The sequence below is a fragment of the Sinocyclocheilus rhinocerous genome, unplaced genomic scaffold (assembly GCF_001515625.1).
Source record: "Sinocyclocheilus rhinocerous isolate Xijiao unplaced genomic scaffold, SAMN03320098_v1.1 scaffold1270, whole genome shotgun sequence".
Taxonomy (NCBI): domain Eukaryota; kingdom Metazoa; phylum Chordata; class Actinopteri; order Cypriniformes; family Cyprinidae; genus Sinocyclocheilus; species Sinocyclocheilus rhinocerous.
In genome coordinates, this window is record NW_015665029.1 from 270,895 (window position 1) to 288,712 (window position 17,818).

Here is a 17,818-nt window from a genome sequence, read left to right on the forward strand (position 1 = left end):
AAGAATAAGGCGTGTCAGGCACCGGCTGTAAAAATCGATATAAATACTGTTCAGTTTCTTGCACAGACCGATCGTTTTCGTGTCTTTACACATCAGTGTATCGTCACGAGCCGCAGGGTTTAATTTGGTTTTGTTTGTGTATGTTTCATGTCAAAGCCGTGACTCCCATTCACTTCCATTATAAGACTGACAGACTGCAACGGTTTCAGTTAAAAATCTTCGTTTGTGTTCTACTGAAGAAACAGAGTCACCTACATCTTGGATGCCCTGGGGGTAAGCAGATAAACATCAAATTTTCATTTTTGGGTGAACTATCCCTTTAAAGAGAGACTAACACACTTAAGTACAGCTTTAAAAAGTGCACATAAAAAAAACAAAAAATTACATTTCATGTCATACACTTATTTTGATTTGTTGACCAACATACTAAGCTAATAATTGTAACTAACGTTATTACTTTTTCAGTTAATATATTTGAAATGTACTAAACTTCAAATATATTTAGATACGACATACAATTGAACTCAAAGGTTTACATACACCTTGCAGAATCGGCAAAATGTTAATTTTACCAAAATAAGAGGGATCATACAAAATGCATGTTATTGTTTATTTAGTACTGACCTGAATAAGTTATTTCACATAAAAGAGGTTTACATATAGTCCACAAGAGAAAATAATAGTTACATTTATAAAAATGACCCCGTTCAAAAGTTTACATCCCCTTGATTCTTAAAACTGTGTTGTTACCTGAATGACCCACAGCTGTGTTTTTTGTTTAGTGATAGTTGTTCATGAGTCCCTTGTTTGTCCTGAACAGTTAAACTGCCTCCTGTTCTTCAGAAAAATCCTTCAGGTCCCACAAATTCTTAGATTTTTCAGCATTTTTGTGTATTTGAACCCTTTCCAACAATGACTGTATGATTTTGAGATCCATCTTTTCACACTGAGGACAACCGAGGGACTCATATGCAACTATTACAGAAGGTTCAGATGCTCCAGAAGGAAAAACCATGCATTAAGAGCTGGGGGGTGAAAACTTTTTGAATTTGAAGATCAGGGTCAATTTAACTTATTTTGTCTTCTGGGAAACATGCAAGTATCTTCTGCAGCTTCTGAAGGGCAGTACTAAATAAAAAAAAATTATAAAACTGATATTTAGGCAAAATAATACAAATTTACACATCTTCATTCTGTTCAAAAGTTTGCACCCTTAATGGCCCTTAATGCATCGTTTTTCCTTCTGGAGCAGCAGTGGGCGTTTGAACCTTCTGTAGGTCAATAGAAATGACATTAAAGTATACTTTACCTTAAATGCTTGTCAGTACATTTAGCAGTACAATATCTCCATAGAAGACAATAGAAGGAATTGTGTAATGACATATGAAGAAGTACCTAAATCCTACTTTTAAAACGCTAATTAAAACAATGAAGTGTCCAAAAACATCAATTTGCAGTTCTAAAGTACATTATTTCTGTGACAAGTTGCAAAAGTGTACTACCTTTTCTCAAGGGAGAGCTGAGCGTAACTATTCAAACAGGTAGTTTGGCTTTGTGTTTACCTGATAGGTGACATCAGGCCTGGCAGCCTCTGAGTGTCCACCTCCGCTGAAGCCGCCGGTCATGGCGTGACCTATCGTGTGTCCGACAGCAGAGCCGACCGCAACGCCCGCCGCGGTGGACGCCATCTGAGCGAACATCCCCGGCTGACGGGGAGCAGCAGCAGGAGCCGCCACCGCCGATGGTGGAGGAGAAGCGGGCGCTGGGGCGTATGAGCGTGGAGGAGCTGCTCTAGCCATTGGTGGAGGTGATGGGGAGGAGTAACTAGAGTGAAAACACACCATCATCTACCTGTACAGTAAGATCTCTTAATACAAGGTTCACACGCTAATGGATTTCCATGACAGATTTTGGTTATCCATCAGTATTTGATGTTTTTTTATGACTGTTGTTCCTATATGGTTGCTAGGGGGTTCTAGGTGGTTGCTATACAGGACAAATAGTGACTGATACACAATACATATGTGACCATGGACCACAAAACCAGTCATAAGTAGCACGGGTATAATTGTAGCAATAACCAAAAATACATTGCATGGGTCAACATTATCGATTTTTCTTTTATACCAAAAATCATTGGGATATTAAGTAAAGATCATGTTCCATGAAGATATTTTGTAAATTTCCTACTGTAAATATATCAAAACTTCAGTTTTGATTAGTAATATGCATCGCTAAGAACTTCATTTGGACAACTTTAAAGGCGATTTTCTCAATATTTTGATTTTTTTGCACCCTCAGATTCCAGATTTTCAAATAGTTGTATCTCAACCAAATATTGTCCTATCCTAACACACCATACATCAATGGAAAGTTTATTTATTCAGCTTTCAGATGATGTATAGATCTCAATTTCGAAAAATATGGGTACATATGGGTACAGTATGGGTTTTCGATGAAATATTTATTTATTTTAGATATTTGTCAGTAGATATTGTACATACAACAATTAATAAATATTTACTGATGCCTGTTAATTTCCTTTTTCTTTTTAGATACAATTTACTTCTCATCTAATGTTCAATATTAATATTTGAAAACCTGAATAATTTTTCTAATTTCACTAAAGCCTGGAAGTTTTACGAATAAAAAATTAAAACAAAAATAATTTAATACACTTTTAAAGAATTCTAGGATTATAAAACCACTGCATTTTCATAACAGTGCATTTCTACACAAAACCCAAGCATGCGTCTGTTTTACACCAAATACTGCTTAAAGAAACATTTCAGAGCAGAGAATAATTAACAATGTTATAGATTGTATTAGATTTGATATTGTAAACCAATATTATCCAAAGCCGCATCGTTCATACACACTCATGTTCATATAAATGTAGGCTATGTATGTCCTCTACAATCACCATCACTATTGCTAATAACTACGGTAATATGCTTAAAGAGACATTAAGAGACTTTGTCTGCTGAAGCTGTAGCCGTCAGTGATGGTAAAGAAGTTTGTTCCTGATTTAAACGGTTGGTTAAGTACGTTACCGTAACTGACGCATGACTAGCACTGGCACATAGCTCATGATAATCACTCTTAACCCACCTTGGAGGACTCATCCTCGAAGTTCTGCTTCGGCTTCCTCTTGGCATGTTGCTAATTAATGACTAATTCCAGAAAAAGATCCGAGACTCGCAAAAAATTCTGTTGTCTTAATATTACTATACTGTCAGTGCGCTACTGACCTTCGCACTGTACTTATAATCCGGGGAACTTTCTAGCGTATTACATCATAACGTTTGACATCCACTCATGCGCATGCTGTACTTCCGGAATATGCCGTTTATCTTCACTTAAAGGTGCAATGTGTAATATTTACATCGATCTATTGACAGAAATGCAATATAATATACATAACTATGTTTTCAGAAATGTATAAAGACCTTACTTAATGAACCGTTATGTTTTTAGTACCTTAGATTGAGCAATTTATATCTACATACACCGCGGGTCCCCTTACAGTGAAGTCGCCGCCATGTTTCTACAGTAGCCCTAAACGGACAAACTGCTCTACACAGCGCGTTTCGTCACTTTGTTGTTCTTGCGAATAAAACACTGACACAATGATGAACAAGTACATTAATATTCGCAATAACATCGATTTATTAATTAATGAAGTAAATATAAGTAAACGTAGCTTCTCTAAAGGGAGGGGTGAGCGGGGGACTGAGCCGTTGGTTGCAATTCGCAATCTGACCGCTAGATGCCGCTACAATTTACACACTGCACCTTTAAATAAAACTTATTACGATTATATTTTTAATACTAATTTTATAGTTTGTATAAGATATTTTCAACAATGAAATGCAAAATGTATTAGCGTTGATAGTGTTTTGCTCGTAATTTATTTGCTCATAATTATTACATTTTAAGAAGCACAAGTCAGAGGGATTTTAAAATGTGAAAAATCTATATTATGTACAATGCATATAATACATAATTCTTGTTTAGTACTAATATCATTTATTCTGTTTCTTCCTTTACTTAACTGTGACTGAAGCTTTTTAACTTTTAGTATTATTTTGCAAGTATTCAAATTATATTCAGACACCTATATAAAACAGCACAGTACAGAAAAAAAAATTACCAATTTTATAGTACACTGTTATTAAAATCTGCCTTTTCGTGTTATGACCCCTGTAATTGGCTAGACATCAGCCCATCATAGTTTTGTCATTTTAGATTTTGTCATTTTTTTGCATCGTGATTTAACGAAACTTCCATGACCTTCTCTATTACTGTATAACTTCTTATTCATTTGATTTGAAAGCATCTCATTGGATTATTTGGGTTTCTAGGCCTTGCACAGGACTATCAAGAGAAATTTACCTTGACTATAGAAATATCGGTTACATTTCTGTGAGTTTTCTAAGCCTGGAAATCACAATTTTAAAACAGTCTAATATTTCCTTGACTCTTGGAACCCCGCAATATACGCATGTGTAAGCTCCGACCAAGCGGCAATAGCCATTTTTGAATACGCAGATTATTTCTTTATTAAACTGATTACATTTTATTTTCCAGATTCCAAATATACACTGGGCAATAACATCCAGGCAGCTTTTGAAAGAAAGAAAAAAAAAAACATTTTAAAACACGAGTCACAATTGCTACCTTGCAAAAGCAATAACAACAGAGACCCATTATCACTATTTTTATTTTAGTCAAAAAAAAAATGCAGTCTTCTTTACAGAGTGACATTTCTAAAAGTGAGGTGCTGAGCCCACAGCTAACAGTCAATCATTGTAAGCAATAAAAAAAAAAAAAAATAAGGAAAAGAACAAAACTGTAAAAAAAACAAAATACTGGTACAAAAGCGTTTCAACTCTCCTCTTCCTTTAAAAGCAATGAGTTCAGTCAGTTTTACTCTCAGCTTGTGTTGCGGCTCAATCAACATAAGATTAACTCAACACGTCTGCACACCCACTCACACAAATGAGCCATTAAGGACAATAAAGTAGCAGGAAGGTGAAGTGATGGGGTGAGCGATGACGATGATGCTGTTCAGTTTGCATGCTGTGCAGTAGAGAAGCACAGCTTGAGTGTATATGGGTATGGGCCACCTGCAGAGAGAAACAGAAAAACAAAGGATAAGTCCACATTTTCTAACATTCAAGCTGTGTGCGCTGGGAAAAGTGTGGCCAAGTAAGAACAGAGATATACACATTACTGTTGCAAATTACAACTGTCCTGTAAAATTAAAAACGGCGTATTTGACATCACGTCATCACAAATTCAGTTCTCTTTTGCAGCTTATTGTGTTTGAACGGGCAAATAGACAGCTGTCAAAATGTGCAGTCTTCACGTGAACACAGTAGGTTATGTCTTAAGTAAAAGTAAACAGCTGGGTAAAAAACATTTATCTGTATATTGGATCTGTGCATTCGGTCTTAAAAGGGACAGCAGCCTAATTTAAATGCTGCTGTCTGTGTCATGAATATTAATCAAACAACAAAACCCAGAAAAATCACTCACTGCTCGACTAAATAATTTGTATCTTTAATAAGAATCAATTTATATGTGATTCATACAGTGAAGACTATGCAGCGTTAGGTTTACACTTGATTATTCAACTTCTATATTATTTCTTACATCACACTGAATAAAACCTACTGTATCTGAAAAATGTTTAATTAGTATTTTTGTTCTATTGTATTTGTCCTATTGTTTGTAAATTGCTTTTGTTCTTCTTTTTAATAACAAAATTAAAAGAACTATATCTATATCTATATATATATATATATATATATATATGTGTGTATGTGTGTATATATATATATATATATATGTGTGTGTGTGTGTGTATATATATATATATATATTAGTTACAGTGATATCAATTTCTCATACCATGAAATTTGGTCAGCAAAATATTGGTCATATTGCCCACCCCTAGCAGCCAAATACATACACACATACCTTTTTATTTATTAAATTCACTTTAATTTTGTTGGAAACAGTGACACAACCAATTAATGCCAACAAAATCTAAAACGGATGAAGTCACTTACTGGGGTTTTTCATCTGGTAATGGTTCATCATAGCAAGAGCTTCCATGGCGTCATTAACAGACTCCCAGTCCAGAAGCCCTGACGAACTCCTCTCTGATGTGGAACCTATTCATTAAAGAAAAAGAGGCACTGGACGCATTACAATAATGAAGGGGCATGGATGACATTACCAGTTAATAGGGCACACTTTAAATTATTTCATGCTGAGTTTGGCTTTCTATGCCGTTATTTACCACACATCAGTTAAAGACCGTACGTTTTCACATACCTTTAGCTGCAAAAAGTTTGACATTGGAAGGGCTCTTTACCCCAAGTTCTTCACAGACCTGAAAACAGATGAAGGTTGTAAATGTACACATCGAATAACATTATGTGACAAGAAAGGTCCTGACTATCTGTAATGTGAACTGACCCTGGTAAAGGAGTCTGGTGAAGCCTCGGGTGCTGCGTTGAAGAAGTGTAGGACGTTGCTGGGATGCTGAATGCGGTTCTTTGCTGCCTGCTCTGGAGAGGAGAAACGGTTATTTCTGCTCCCGTGAAAGTCTTTGAAGCTGCTGGTCCCGTCTTCCAGCTCATAGGACTGACCGGGCATGATGGCCTGCTGCTTAGACACACTGACACAACGAAGAAAACAACTGATCAAACCGTATGTACACATATGAAGTCATATTTAAAAAAAAAAATAAATAAAATTAAATTTGCGTTTTACTTTGATTCCCTTCGAATTCTTATATTCCCGTAATGTTAACATTTTTTTACGTAAATAATTAGACAAAACTATTTTAACACTTTGATTTCATTCAAATTCTTTTACTGTAGTGTTAAAAAAAAATCTCAATGAAAATAATTAGACAAAACTAAGTATTTTAACACAATGGAAGCATTTTTAATGCCTTTAACTCTTTCCCCGCCAGCATTTTTGAAAAAAGTTGCCAGCCACCGCCAGCGATTTTGATGATTTTCACTAAAATTTGATGGCCTCCAGAAATTTTTGCTGTATGAATATTTCAAAATGCAATACACCAAAATAAAGATCAGAGCCTCTACTTTTAAACAAAAAAAAAATCTGAATTATTCTAGCTTAAAGTATTCTTTTTTTTATCAACACTTGAATATAGGTAGGTTTCATAAATAATGCATAATTTTGAGCAAAACGGTGAGAAAATAATTTTTTTTTTTTAAAAACTACATCTGGATAATATTCAGTACGATTATCAAAGCATAAATCCAGTAAATCGCTTCCATCAACACCTCCAAAGCTTGCACAGACATATACCACTTCCTGGATCAACATTTTACTCTGTAACATTCCGCAGTTTTCATTTATATGCTGTCTATTGCTGATGATTGCATTATTTTACATATGCATCCGTTTACATAAGAGATCGCTCGTTTCTCCGTCCTGTTCACGTGTGTTTTTGTTCTGGAGGTTTTGTACTCGTTCAGAAGATGTGTAAGGGTGCCCCCGAGTGTATAACAGTGAGAACACGAAAAGCCGTAAAAACTTGTCTTTGGCGGGGAAGCGTTTTCTTGTAAAAGACGAGATAACTCGTCAATGGCGGGGAAAGAGTTAACTTCTGTATTCAAAGAGACACTTTTATATGTGTTTTTTAAAGTGCCCCCGAGTGTATAACAGTGAGAACACGAAAAGCCGTAAAAACTCGTCTTTGGCGGTGATGCGTTTTCTTGTAAAAGACGAGATAACTCGTCAATGGCGGGGAAAGAGTTAATGGTTAAACATAATATATAGCAAAGCTGTCACAAATATATTCAAAATATCCGAATCTTATTTTCTTCTATTAAACACTATATAATGAATCACAGACAATCAGGCTGCTATTATTACAAAATTTCAAAAAACTCCAATTGGAACGATTGCAACAATTACCAAACATTGAGCTTCTGATTGAACAGGAAGTTGTTGTTGAGATGTGAGATGGCACGATCCACAGCATAGCAGTCTCCCATCTCCACCATAGCAGCTCCAGGCTTGCTCTTCATGAATTTCACCTACATTAAAAGGGGAAAAGTGGATTTCAGATAAAGTTGTGTGCATTTTGGCAGTATCCAACTTACTTTTAGCCGTTCTACATACCCGTTCAACATTTCCATACAGGCAGAAGATGTTGAAGACCCTGTCTGCGTTTATTTTTGAGGGATCCAGGCCATACACCATGATCACTGGTGAGTCTGCATGTGCGCCATATTCACCGGGGGGCGGAGGTGGGGGGCCGTACTGTGCACCGTAACGCTGACTGGTTCCACCACGCCTTGGACCACCCATGGGCGGCCCCATCCGTCGGCCTTCATAGGATCCGCTGTAGCTCTCGTCTTGGTATCCGTGATAACCTCCTGAGAATACACAAACGACAAACAGACCGCGTTGGGGTGGGCGTTGTGGGTAGGATGGGGTAAACAAACATTTTACACATTCTTCACTTCAGTTTAAATTTTAACGTCAACACAGGACCATCTTGCTGCCACTGTGATAAAAGCACCCCAATTTGTTGTCGTTTTAACATTCACTCCCCTGTTTGCGAGCAAATGAGGCAAATGTGTTAACGCGTGTGCCCCTGCAAGCCTTACCATACTCTGGAGGGTGGTCTCCCAGCAGAGCCGGCTGCCTCTGGCGCTTGTTGGGGTTGGCGTTCATATCTGAGAGGCGAGAGAAGGAAGAGGGCCAAGATAGGAAAGGGGGAGGGGCCAAAAAGAGAGAGGACGAGAGAGAGAGAGGGAAAGATGAGTTCGCTGAGAGGCGACAGGACAGGACACTGACTTTGTGAATGTTAATGTGATTGGCATGAGCTTTCAGTTCAGCAGAGAAGGGGACACATAAGATACCAGAAAAAAGGGCCGATAATATTAGGGTTACATTTCACCCCCAAAAAACAGGTACATTTGCGTAAAGAAAATGAAACCTACTTTTAAATCACTGAATTTTGTATGGTAACATTTTTATGACAAATCAAGCCCATTTTCTCCTTAAACTGTCATTATCATAATGTCTGAACATCTTTAGTCCTTTTGTATAAAAATACTGCAATGGGGCTTAAAAATACTACGATACATTTACAGCAGTATAGTCTTTTTGAATTACAGTAATGAGACTTGTAATTGAGGTGGGGATGTTTATATTAATGATAATTACAGGGTTTCATTCTTTTAATTTCAGGGTGAAATGTCATGTTACGTCAGGTTTCGTGAGATTGACCTATGAAATTACCACTTACAAACCTGTCTATCACAGCCAGCTGGCTAATAAACATACAGGCTTTCTTTTGGGGGTGTACTGGCCCCGAACAACCTGCTGTGTTGGCTGTGACAATGTAATTATGTCATATATTATGTTTGGGAGTGTGTGGGTGGGGGAGGACAGAATGTCTACTGCAGACACACACCTTGATTGCCCCCATTGCCATCAGCATCTGCACCTGTTCAGGTACACACAGTGCAAACATCAATCTCACAACAGGTTTCTTACTCGATATAGGATCTTAAATGCTTAGGGCACCATGCCTTTATTAACATTGCTATTTACAAAAGACACAACTGAAAATGATGGCAGGCCTCTCTTCTCCTATACCCCCTTTACCACCAAAATGGTGCTGGTGATTGTGTTCAGCTGGGTCTCAAAATGGACTCACATTTTTACTGACTATATCACTTCACCGCAAACTAATATGGCAAATTACGTCTTTTGCTTTCAAGTGGTACTTACTACTTTTGAAAATACACTTTTATATTTAAAGCAATTCTGTGACTATGTAATCACAAGCTAGCTTTGATGTAATTGCCAAAAGCTTATTTAATTATATTAAAAAAATTGAAGTAGTTGGGCAGCTCGGGAAATTTAGAAACGTGATAATTTCGTTTGTGCGATCTAGTTCTGTTTTACATTAGACAGACTGATTAGCTGTTTTGAAAACGTTTACATGGTACGGAGATTATCTCATCCCTCAACCAATGATTCGAAGCCCAAAGAATACTTCAGCTTTAAAGCGAAAGCTCAGCGTATGCGTACAGCCAAACACAGCATTTCAAAGTATACTCCATTTGACAGCATGGGCAATCGCACAGTAAAGTTTCATCACGGTCCATTGTCTGCGCAATTTCTCTCCAGAATTTATGACCGATAAAATGTCTTTGTACTTGTCAATGCAGCTGTATACTGTTGCTTGCATTTGCTGTAGATTGTTGTTCCACCGCATCCATTTCTTTCCTTGTTTTTTTTTTGTAATTACAAAACAGTGTTGCCACCTTGTGGAGCAACTTTTTAATGCAAACTTTTTTGCCGCATATGAGAACTTAAAGGGTTAGTTCAGTCAAAAATGAAAATTAGCCCATAAATTACTCACCCTCAAGGCATCCTAGGTGTATATGACTTTCTTCTTTCAGACGAATCCAGTCGGAGTTATATTAAAAATTGTCCTGGCTATTCCAAGCTCTATCATTGCAGTCAGCGGGTGTTGTAGTTAAACAGTCCGCAAGACATCAAATAAAAAGCACCCATCCATAAAAAAAAAAGTGTCTCAAACGGCTCCGGGGGGTGAACAAAGTCCTCATGTAGCGAATCGATGCGTTTTTGTAAGAAAAATAACCATATTTAAAATGTAATAATCAATTTAATCTAGCTTGCGCTCACTGTTGTACACGGAAGCAGCTCCGGGCGGATGGCGTATGAGGTCGGTGTTGCGCATGCGCCGCTCAGAAGTGACAAACGCGTAACCGCAGCGGAGAGATCAAAACAAAACAACGGTCACTAATTAGAGGTACAAAACGAGGATTTGTAAAGAACATTGTCAGAGGATTTTGATATAAGCCAAGAGGAGACTGGTTTTCCTTTGCTAAAGTAAGGAAACTTTGCTTCCTTTGCTCCTGTTAACAAACATTGGTTTTCACGAGACTCACCGGCGCATGCGCAACAACTAACCCTTTAACATATGCATGGTTAGAAAAGCTATACACACATACAGTATTACAGTGATGAAGAAATTCACACTGAACACTGTACGCACACTCTAGTGAATGCATAAAACTCAAGTATATTTTGGGCTTTAGTGGCATAGCGGGCCATATTATTAGTGTAAACACACAAAATGGTGCCAGCGATGGGAACTAGCGCCCCGTCGGTGGAAAAGGGGTACTAATCACGCAAAACATCTCTGAAGATCACAAGTATAATAATGTTGCTCACAGAAGAACAACCCATCCCAGGAATACACATTTTAATGCACCTTGCTGATCTACATCAATTGGTAGCCCAATGAGGAAGACAAAAAAACACAACACTCAACTGGAGAGGAAAAGATCAAGTTAATCAAACATTTGGTCAAACACCCCCATGAAACATTAGACTAGAAGCGTATCACTCCAAGACAACAGAAGCCTGGGGTTACTTACAGTACAAACGCAAGGGTTGGGGGTTGAAGGATGGGGCAAGTAGAACATGCCGTAAATTAGCCACCGTTGAGGGTCTTCATGGCATCGCCCTCCATATCGCACTTAAGAACTTTCCATTTCTTCCCCCCACCAGTCCATTCCACTGATTTCCCAAGTACTCTTCCTTGTTTCAGATGGGTTTCAATGCTCCACTGATGCCAGCACACACGCCGTATTCTCATTTCAGTGCCTGTCTTTCCCATGGTGGTTGAAAAGCTGGAGCAATTTATGCCCAATTCAGACTGACTGGTACTTCCACTAGAGACACAAAGCCAACCTGCATCATACGGAAGGTGTTACACAGTAGTCAACGACTGGAAAAAAAGGGAAAATATGTCACATATTGACAGAAAGAGAGAGGAGGAATCGTGAAAGGGAAGGACTAGAGGACATGTTGGGGGAAGAGAGCGTATCTGAAACACCAGCCTCCAGGGCAGAATGTCAGGGCTTAACGGAGTAAAAAAAAAAAACTTGATGTGTCGGCTGTCTGCATGTCAGTGCGTCTGCTTGTCAAAATGTTGTCTGCAGTGTCTTCGATGTCTCGAGTGGTTTAGTGTCATCAGCTGTTGACGAGTGAAGAGTCAGGCATGTCGATTTGTAGGTGTCTGGGTTTGTGTTGTAACGATCGGCATGGCGAGAGAGAAAGACGACGTAGCCCAGAAAAGACAGACAGGTTCAGAGAAGGCTGTGGACATCAGCAGTTTGACATGAATGAAGAGAAGAGGTCTGTTTGCATTGTGTTGTGGTGTCACTTGAGGATGCGTGTCAAAATCATCCCTTGTTAGCAGTGAGGATAAGGTGGTGTGTCACAGTGGAGTGTGTCTTGCTCTTGACCCGTAAGAAACAACGGGAGAAAGTTGAATGGGTGTGGGAGCCATAACTACTTGCACCGACAACCCCAAATCCTTCAATGTCTTCGCTGGCAGTGTCATTTCTGTAGGAGGTGATGAATGCTAAATGTTGCGTTATCAGGTGTTTGTCAGGACGCCTTGCAGTTTCACGAAAGTAAAATGAGTGTTTGTCCTTCTGGAGAAATATTCTCACAGGTATAGGAGGCAGTTGTGGTTTGATGACTGGTGCAGTGGTGGAAGTCTGAGGCACTTGTGTCTCCAGTGAAATCTAGGAAATGTCCCCCAGTGTCCAGATGTATTAAGTGTTCTGTTGTTGCACTTGATATTCTGGAAAGTTCTGTGCTTTCGTTTTGGTCTCTAAAATGTACCGCATGAATGTGAGGGGCAAATGGCCAGCACCAAAGAACATCTTGTTCAAAAGATCATTGGTTCGTTGACCTGCAATTAGTTTGCAACAGGAATTTCTTTGGGCACACCATTGGCGGCCAATTAATCAATGCATGTTATTCCAAAGAACAACATATCACAATATAGCACTGCTCAAAAAAGACTTTCATCATCAAGCCCTATTATTTTTCAAACACTTTTTTAAGAGTCTAATAAATTCCCAATAGACTAAATCAAGTCCCCCTCCAGTTTTTTTCTTAAATATTACTTCACCTGAAAAAGTAAAATGGGTTGCAAACGTAGTTTCATGTTAATCGTAAAAGGTGTCTGATAATCTGCCTCTATGGTGCTAACCCAGTAAGCCACTTGCCCCTCACACTACTGTCATGTGACAGGCTTTGCTGGAAAAGGAAGCTTGTGAGATATCGGCAGGAAAACATTCTGAGGAAGCCTTAAAGACCACAGGGATACGGCTTTACCTTCCCCTCAGAGAGTCACGAAAACATAGAAAACGTGGTGTAGACGATGGTATGCCTAACACTCTGCACAGGGGAGGTGAAACAGCGGATTCATTGCTGCGATTCTAAGACGTCCCAATCCCACCCACTTATTTTCCCCACAGTGGCAGTAAGGGCGCAGAGAAATGTCAGCGCAGATGTAGAGTAAACGGTACCTTGGCTGCTCAGGTTCGGATTGGTGTAGTCCCATGTGTCCTGGTCATTCTTGAACACATTAAGGCGTGTTGGCTAAGAGTAAAAAAAGTTAATTAAATAAAAATGATATTTCCACCAGCTTGAGTAGGGCTGGGTGATAGAGTATTTACTTAAAATATGTGGGTAAATGTCAATAAATATCATTTCATTATTATGCATTAGTATGTTTATTATTATATATTGGTGCATTGATTAATTAAGCTTTTAGGTTTTTTTTACTCATTTTTTACTTCTTGCTTCAAGATTTTTACTAACTGGTTACAAAATAAATAATTATTTATAATAATAATTTAATTTAATAATAATAATAATAATAATTTATGCATTTAGCAGACGCTTTTATCCAAAGCGACTTACAGTGCATTCAGGCTATACATTTTTTACAATTAAAAATTATTTTTACAAAATAAATGGTTCCTCTAAAACCACATTTTTAAGCCATTCAGAAAATGCACAGAGTATTGTCAAATGTCTGAAAAATAATGAGTGAATTATTGTAGCATTAATCACCCATTAAATTTAGATGAACCTCACCTTGGCATACTCGATCTTTAGCGTGCAACAGCCAGAGTATATATCAGCCCCATTGAGTGAGGCCTTGGCCCTTTGGGAACTCTGAACTGAATCAAATGTGTGAGGAATTAAAGAAAAACAAAGGTAATCTTGTGTTCCCTGACTACAGAGGTTATTATTTAAAGTATTCATGGAAGGCAACATACTTTAAAGTGTTAGTTCACCCAAAAATGAAAATTCTGTCATTAATTACTCACCCTCAAGTCATTCCAAACCTGTAAGACCTTTGTTCATCTTCGGAACACAGATTAAGATATTTCTGATGAAATCCAAGAGCTCTCTGATCCTCCGTAGACAGCAAGGGTCCTACCACGATCAACGTACAGAAAAGTAATAAAGACATTATTGAAATAGTCCGTGTGACATCAGTGGTTCAACCTTAATTTTATGAAGCTACGAGAGTACTTTTTTCTCTCCCTAGGGCACCATTTTGGAGAGTATCACGACATATGCGCATGCTCTCCTTTAAGTGTAAACAAGGCGTATTTAACGTCAGCTGCACCAGGCGCATTCGTTGTTTACATGCAGGAAAATCACATGCATGCGTCGTGATACTCTCCAAAATGGTGCCCTAGGGTGACGCGGAGGAGAGGAATTGTTGAATAAAGTTGTTATTTTAGTTTTCTTTTCGCACAAAAAGTACTCTTGTAACTTCGTAAAATTAAGGTTGAACCCCTGATGTCACATGGACTATTTCAATAATGTCTTTACTACCTTTCTGTGCCTTGATCGTGGTAGTTTTCCTTGCTGTCTATGGAGGGTCAGAGAGCTCTTGGATTTCAACAAAAATATCTTAATCTGTGTTCCGAAGATGAACGAAGGTCTTACGGGCTTGGAAAGACATGAGGGTGAGTAATGAATGATATTATTTTCATTTTTGGGTGAACTATCCCTTTAAGTTAATTGGTTTGGACAGAAACTTCCTTACAAAGCTTGTAAGACATTCATGGTCCACATGAGAAGTGGACTTAACTGACAAGAGCGTAATGACTCATGAACACAAATTACAGCTAGCAGAATCTAGCAAACAGCTTTGATCTGCAGTCTGAAACAGTAAAGGATATTCCACCATGGCCTGGACACCATTCTTCCGAAAGATGACGATTCTTTGAACAGGACCACAGTTGTTGCAAATAGTATAGAGAACATCCTGTAGAACAACAAGAACTTTAGTGTCTATGGAGGGTCAGAGAGCTCTCGGATTTCATCAAAATCTCATTTTGTATAATAAAAAGCATCAATAATATTACACAGTGGATGTGGGTATTACCGTGGTAACAGGATAAATGGGGTTCATGATTGTGAGTAGCAAAACAGTATTAACACTGCGGGAATCATCAGGGTCACCCGGCCTGGATATCTTCTGGCTGGTAGAGTAGTTTACAAACGCAGGATGTCCGGCGATGTAGATCTGGTTGTCGTTGGCATAAGTAACAGCATTGCAAGACCCATTCATATCTTCATATTCAACAAGGGCTTGACGCTTCTTAGGCATGAGTACAACATAACTGCAGAGAGATGGAGAGATATGATCCTCAATGCATTTCACTACAGGCAGAATTACAGTATGGCACAACCGACGGAGACGTAGCACAAGTTACCTGATGGTTCCAAACTCTTGCAGGGCTTCAACAATGTCGGCCTCCAAAACTCCGTCCACTAAACCTCGGACATGCACCACAAGAGAGGGGAGGGTTTTGTGCGGATCAACATAGTCCTCCTATGAAATAAATAATCACATTAGTCCAGTAAACTGGAATAAGTATTCATAACTTATAACAAGAAAAATATTCTAAATACAAACATTGCAATTTGTGTGTAACACGCACTTTGTGCATGCGGTGTATATTGTCCTTACTGTGTACAAATTGAGTACGTTCTATAAATGTATATGTATTAATTGTCATGTACGTTATATTTTTCCCGCTCGTTGTGATTAATAACGCACAATTCATGTGTTTACTTTTACATGCGCCATTACCCATTCATTCAGCAGCTTTTCAGAATATAGCTTTATGTGTGGCGTGGAAAATACAAGCATTTCTTACTAACACATCAAACATTCGCTACATAATCATTTTATGGTTTCATATTTGTGTTTTTGTAATGCTTTTGGTGCAGAAAAATCAGTGTGTTGTAGCTCAATTGTTTGGTTAGCTTGTTTGCTAACTAGTGCTATTTTAGCCAGCTAGCTAGATAAAGATAAGTCATATAAAGTCCGTAATAAAATAACTGATAGTGTGTAAGCAAAGGTTTGTCTTACGGTCGCCATTCCCCCCTCGTTTTCCGTTTTCTGGCGTTTTGTTGCTCTGCCGCTTTCGCTGTAGTAGCGGGCCGTCTGCGTTGCCATGTTGTCCCGTTACGATTCACGCGCATCAAAATGAAATGGACGAAAACTACAGAAAATGGGACAGGCGGGGGTGACGCCTTCCGGAGAAGAACCGGCGATATTACTGGCGGACAGGAACTGTCAATCACCACTGTAGTCCAATAAAAACAGCGAGGCACCACGCGGAGGTCAATGATTGGACACTACAGTAGTCATTTAGAACAGGCCTGCATTCAGCCCCGACAAAACGGTGCATAACGTTTTTTAAACGGAAACGGTGATGCGTTGAACACTCTGTTCTGATGACGCAAGAGTTGCAGCTATGGCAGCTGAGAAGGCCATTCTTTGTGTTCTTTTTGAAGAATTTTCGGAGCCTGATGAAATCGGTATAAATACGTGTTTAATACTGAAAAATACGCTCGATGTTACAGTCACTGCCCTTGCCCTCCAGAATAGAAGAGAACATCCCAATTTGAGTGAAGGGATTTGTGCAAACTGTGGTTCCTAATTATTGTGATCCAAAATTTGCCTCGCATTTCAGGATGAACCTTGGGGTAATTTTCACTATGCAATTGTCTACACAACGCAATTCTAATTCTTAACTTTAAAATATACATTTATTTTTTATTTATTTTAATTGCACATTTAAATTAAACTGAAGGAAATGATAAATTTACATGCTTAAGGATTATTTTATTAAAAGTTTAACAAAAATTACATTCTTAGGGCCCAAATTCTGTGCTTTCCATTTGAATTTTTCTGTATTCCATTTTAATGGTTTAATCAAAAACATATCTAATTAATTGAATTCATAAAACAACTTAATTTATTAATATGTATACAATAATAGGGCCCTATGAAATTTTTATTTAAATTTTATTTACTTATTTTTTAGAAATTCTGTGTTGTGTATTTTCATTTTTCTGGTAATCAAATGAAGGCAAAAACATTAATCTATCTTTTATTCCAATGAAAATTAAACAAACCCTTTAATTTTTGTACATTCAAAATGCTACACAACAGAAGTTTACTGTGTAACGAGCAATGTCACGGAATTCGTCAAATATTGAATGAATAAATCAAATGCAATTCAGTACACTTCAATCAAACCGCGATATGGACTAGTGTATGTGAATATTAAATGGCAAAAATACTATTTAGCTACTACAGACGACAACCGCGAGCGTTGCGCGTGCTTAAATAGCAAACTAGCAAACGAAACGCGCGTCTGCGCCGTTCATTCCGTCACATTCCGCGTTACACAGTAAATTCCGTTTTTATGAATAGATTCCGGGATTCCGTCCCCATTTTCTACATCGCCCTACTTTTGCTAAGAAGCACGTTCAACGCGGACGCACAGACGGTTGTCGTGGTAATGAACACCACAGCAACCACTTGTGCGTCCGCACTGAACAGGCATCTCGCCTATAAAAAGCATTTTAGGGGGCC

At 38.3% G+C, this 17,818-nt stretch overlaps 2 protein-coding genes across 5 annotated transcripts in view; both read right to left on the reverse strand.

Moving 5' to 3' along the window:
• The window catches only part of LOC107730989 (coiled-coil-helix-coiled-coil-helix domain-containing protein 2-like), a 7,712-nt gene extending 4,384 nt beyond the window's left edge, over positions 1 to 3,328 (reverse strand). Inside the window, exons 1-2 of one of the 2 annotated variants that reach the window (XM_016541951.1) lie at positions 3,112 to 3,325; positions 1,563 to 1,824 (exon numbers count right to left, since the gene is read on the reverse strand). In XM_016541951.1, coding sequence (XP_016397437.1) covers positions 1,563 to 1,824; positions 3,112 to 3,158 — 309 coding nt within the window. In that variant the 5' untranslated portion in view covers positions 3,159 to 3,325. Of the gene's footprint in view, positions 1 to 1,562; positions 1,825 to 3,111 lie in introns of both variants that reach the window. The other variant, XM_016541949.1, reaches the window with a different exon arrangement.
• Positions 3,329 to 4,705: 1,377 nt separating this feature from the next.
• Positions 4,706 to 16,431, reverse strand: hnrnpl2 (heterogeneous nuclear ribonucleoprotein L2). 3 transcript variants are annotated; one of them, XM_016541956.1, is made up of 14 exons: positions 16,304 to 16,431; positions 15,642 to 15,760; positions 15,311 to 15,548; positions 15,105 to 15,190; positions 14,002 to 14,098; positions 13,428 to 13,500; positions 9,476 to 9,508; positions 8,664 to 8,732; positions 8,173 to 8,429; positions 7,966 to 8,087; positions 6,490 to 6,691; positions 6,346 to 6,403; positions 6,078 to 6,182; positions 4,706 to 5,129 (listed from the first exon to the last, which is right to left on the reverse strand). In XM_016541956.1, exons 1-14 carry the CDS (start codon positions 16,388 to 16,390, stop codon positions 5,071 to 5,073), a joined length of 1,605 nt encoding a protein of 534 aa, XP_016397442.1. In that variant the 5' UTR covers positions 16,391 to 16,431; the 3' UTR covers positions 4,706 to 5,070. The 3 variants fall into 3 exon arrangements, with proteins under 3 accessions (XP_016397442.1, XP_016397443.1, XP_016397444.1); XM_016541957.1 differs by lacking the exon at positions 9,476 to 9,508; XM_016541958.1 differs by lacking the exons at positions 8,664 to 8,732; positions 9,476 to 9,508.
• Between the last annotated feature and the right edge of the window lie 1,387 nt (positions 16,432 to 17,818).

Excerpts from the sequence above, each read along its gene's own strand:
- hnrnpl2 (XM_016541956.1), bottom strand. The coding sequence starts at position 16,390 with ATGGCAACGCAGACGGCCCGCTACTACAGCGAAAGCGGCAGAGCAACA. Across the intron at positions 15,549-15,641 it reads CAAGAGTTTGGAACCATCAG|TTATGTTGTACTCATGCCTA; the intron begins GTAACTTGTGCT and ends ATCTCTCTGCAG. Across the intron at positions 15,191-15,310 it reads CCATTTATCCTGTTACCACG|GATGTTCTCTATACTATTTG; the intron begins GTAATACCCACA and ends GTTGTTCTACAG.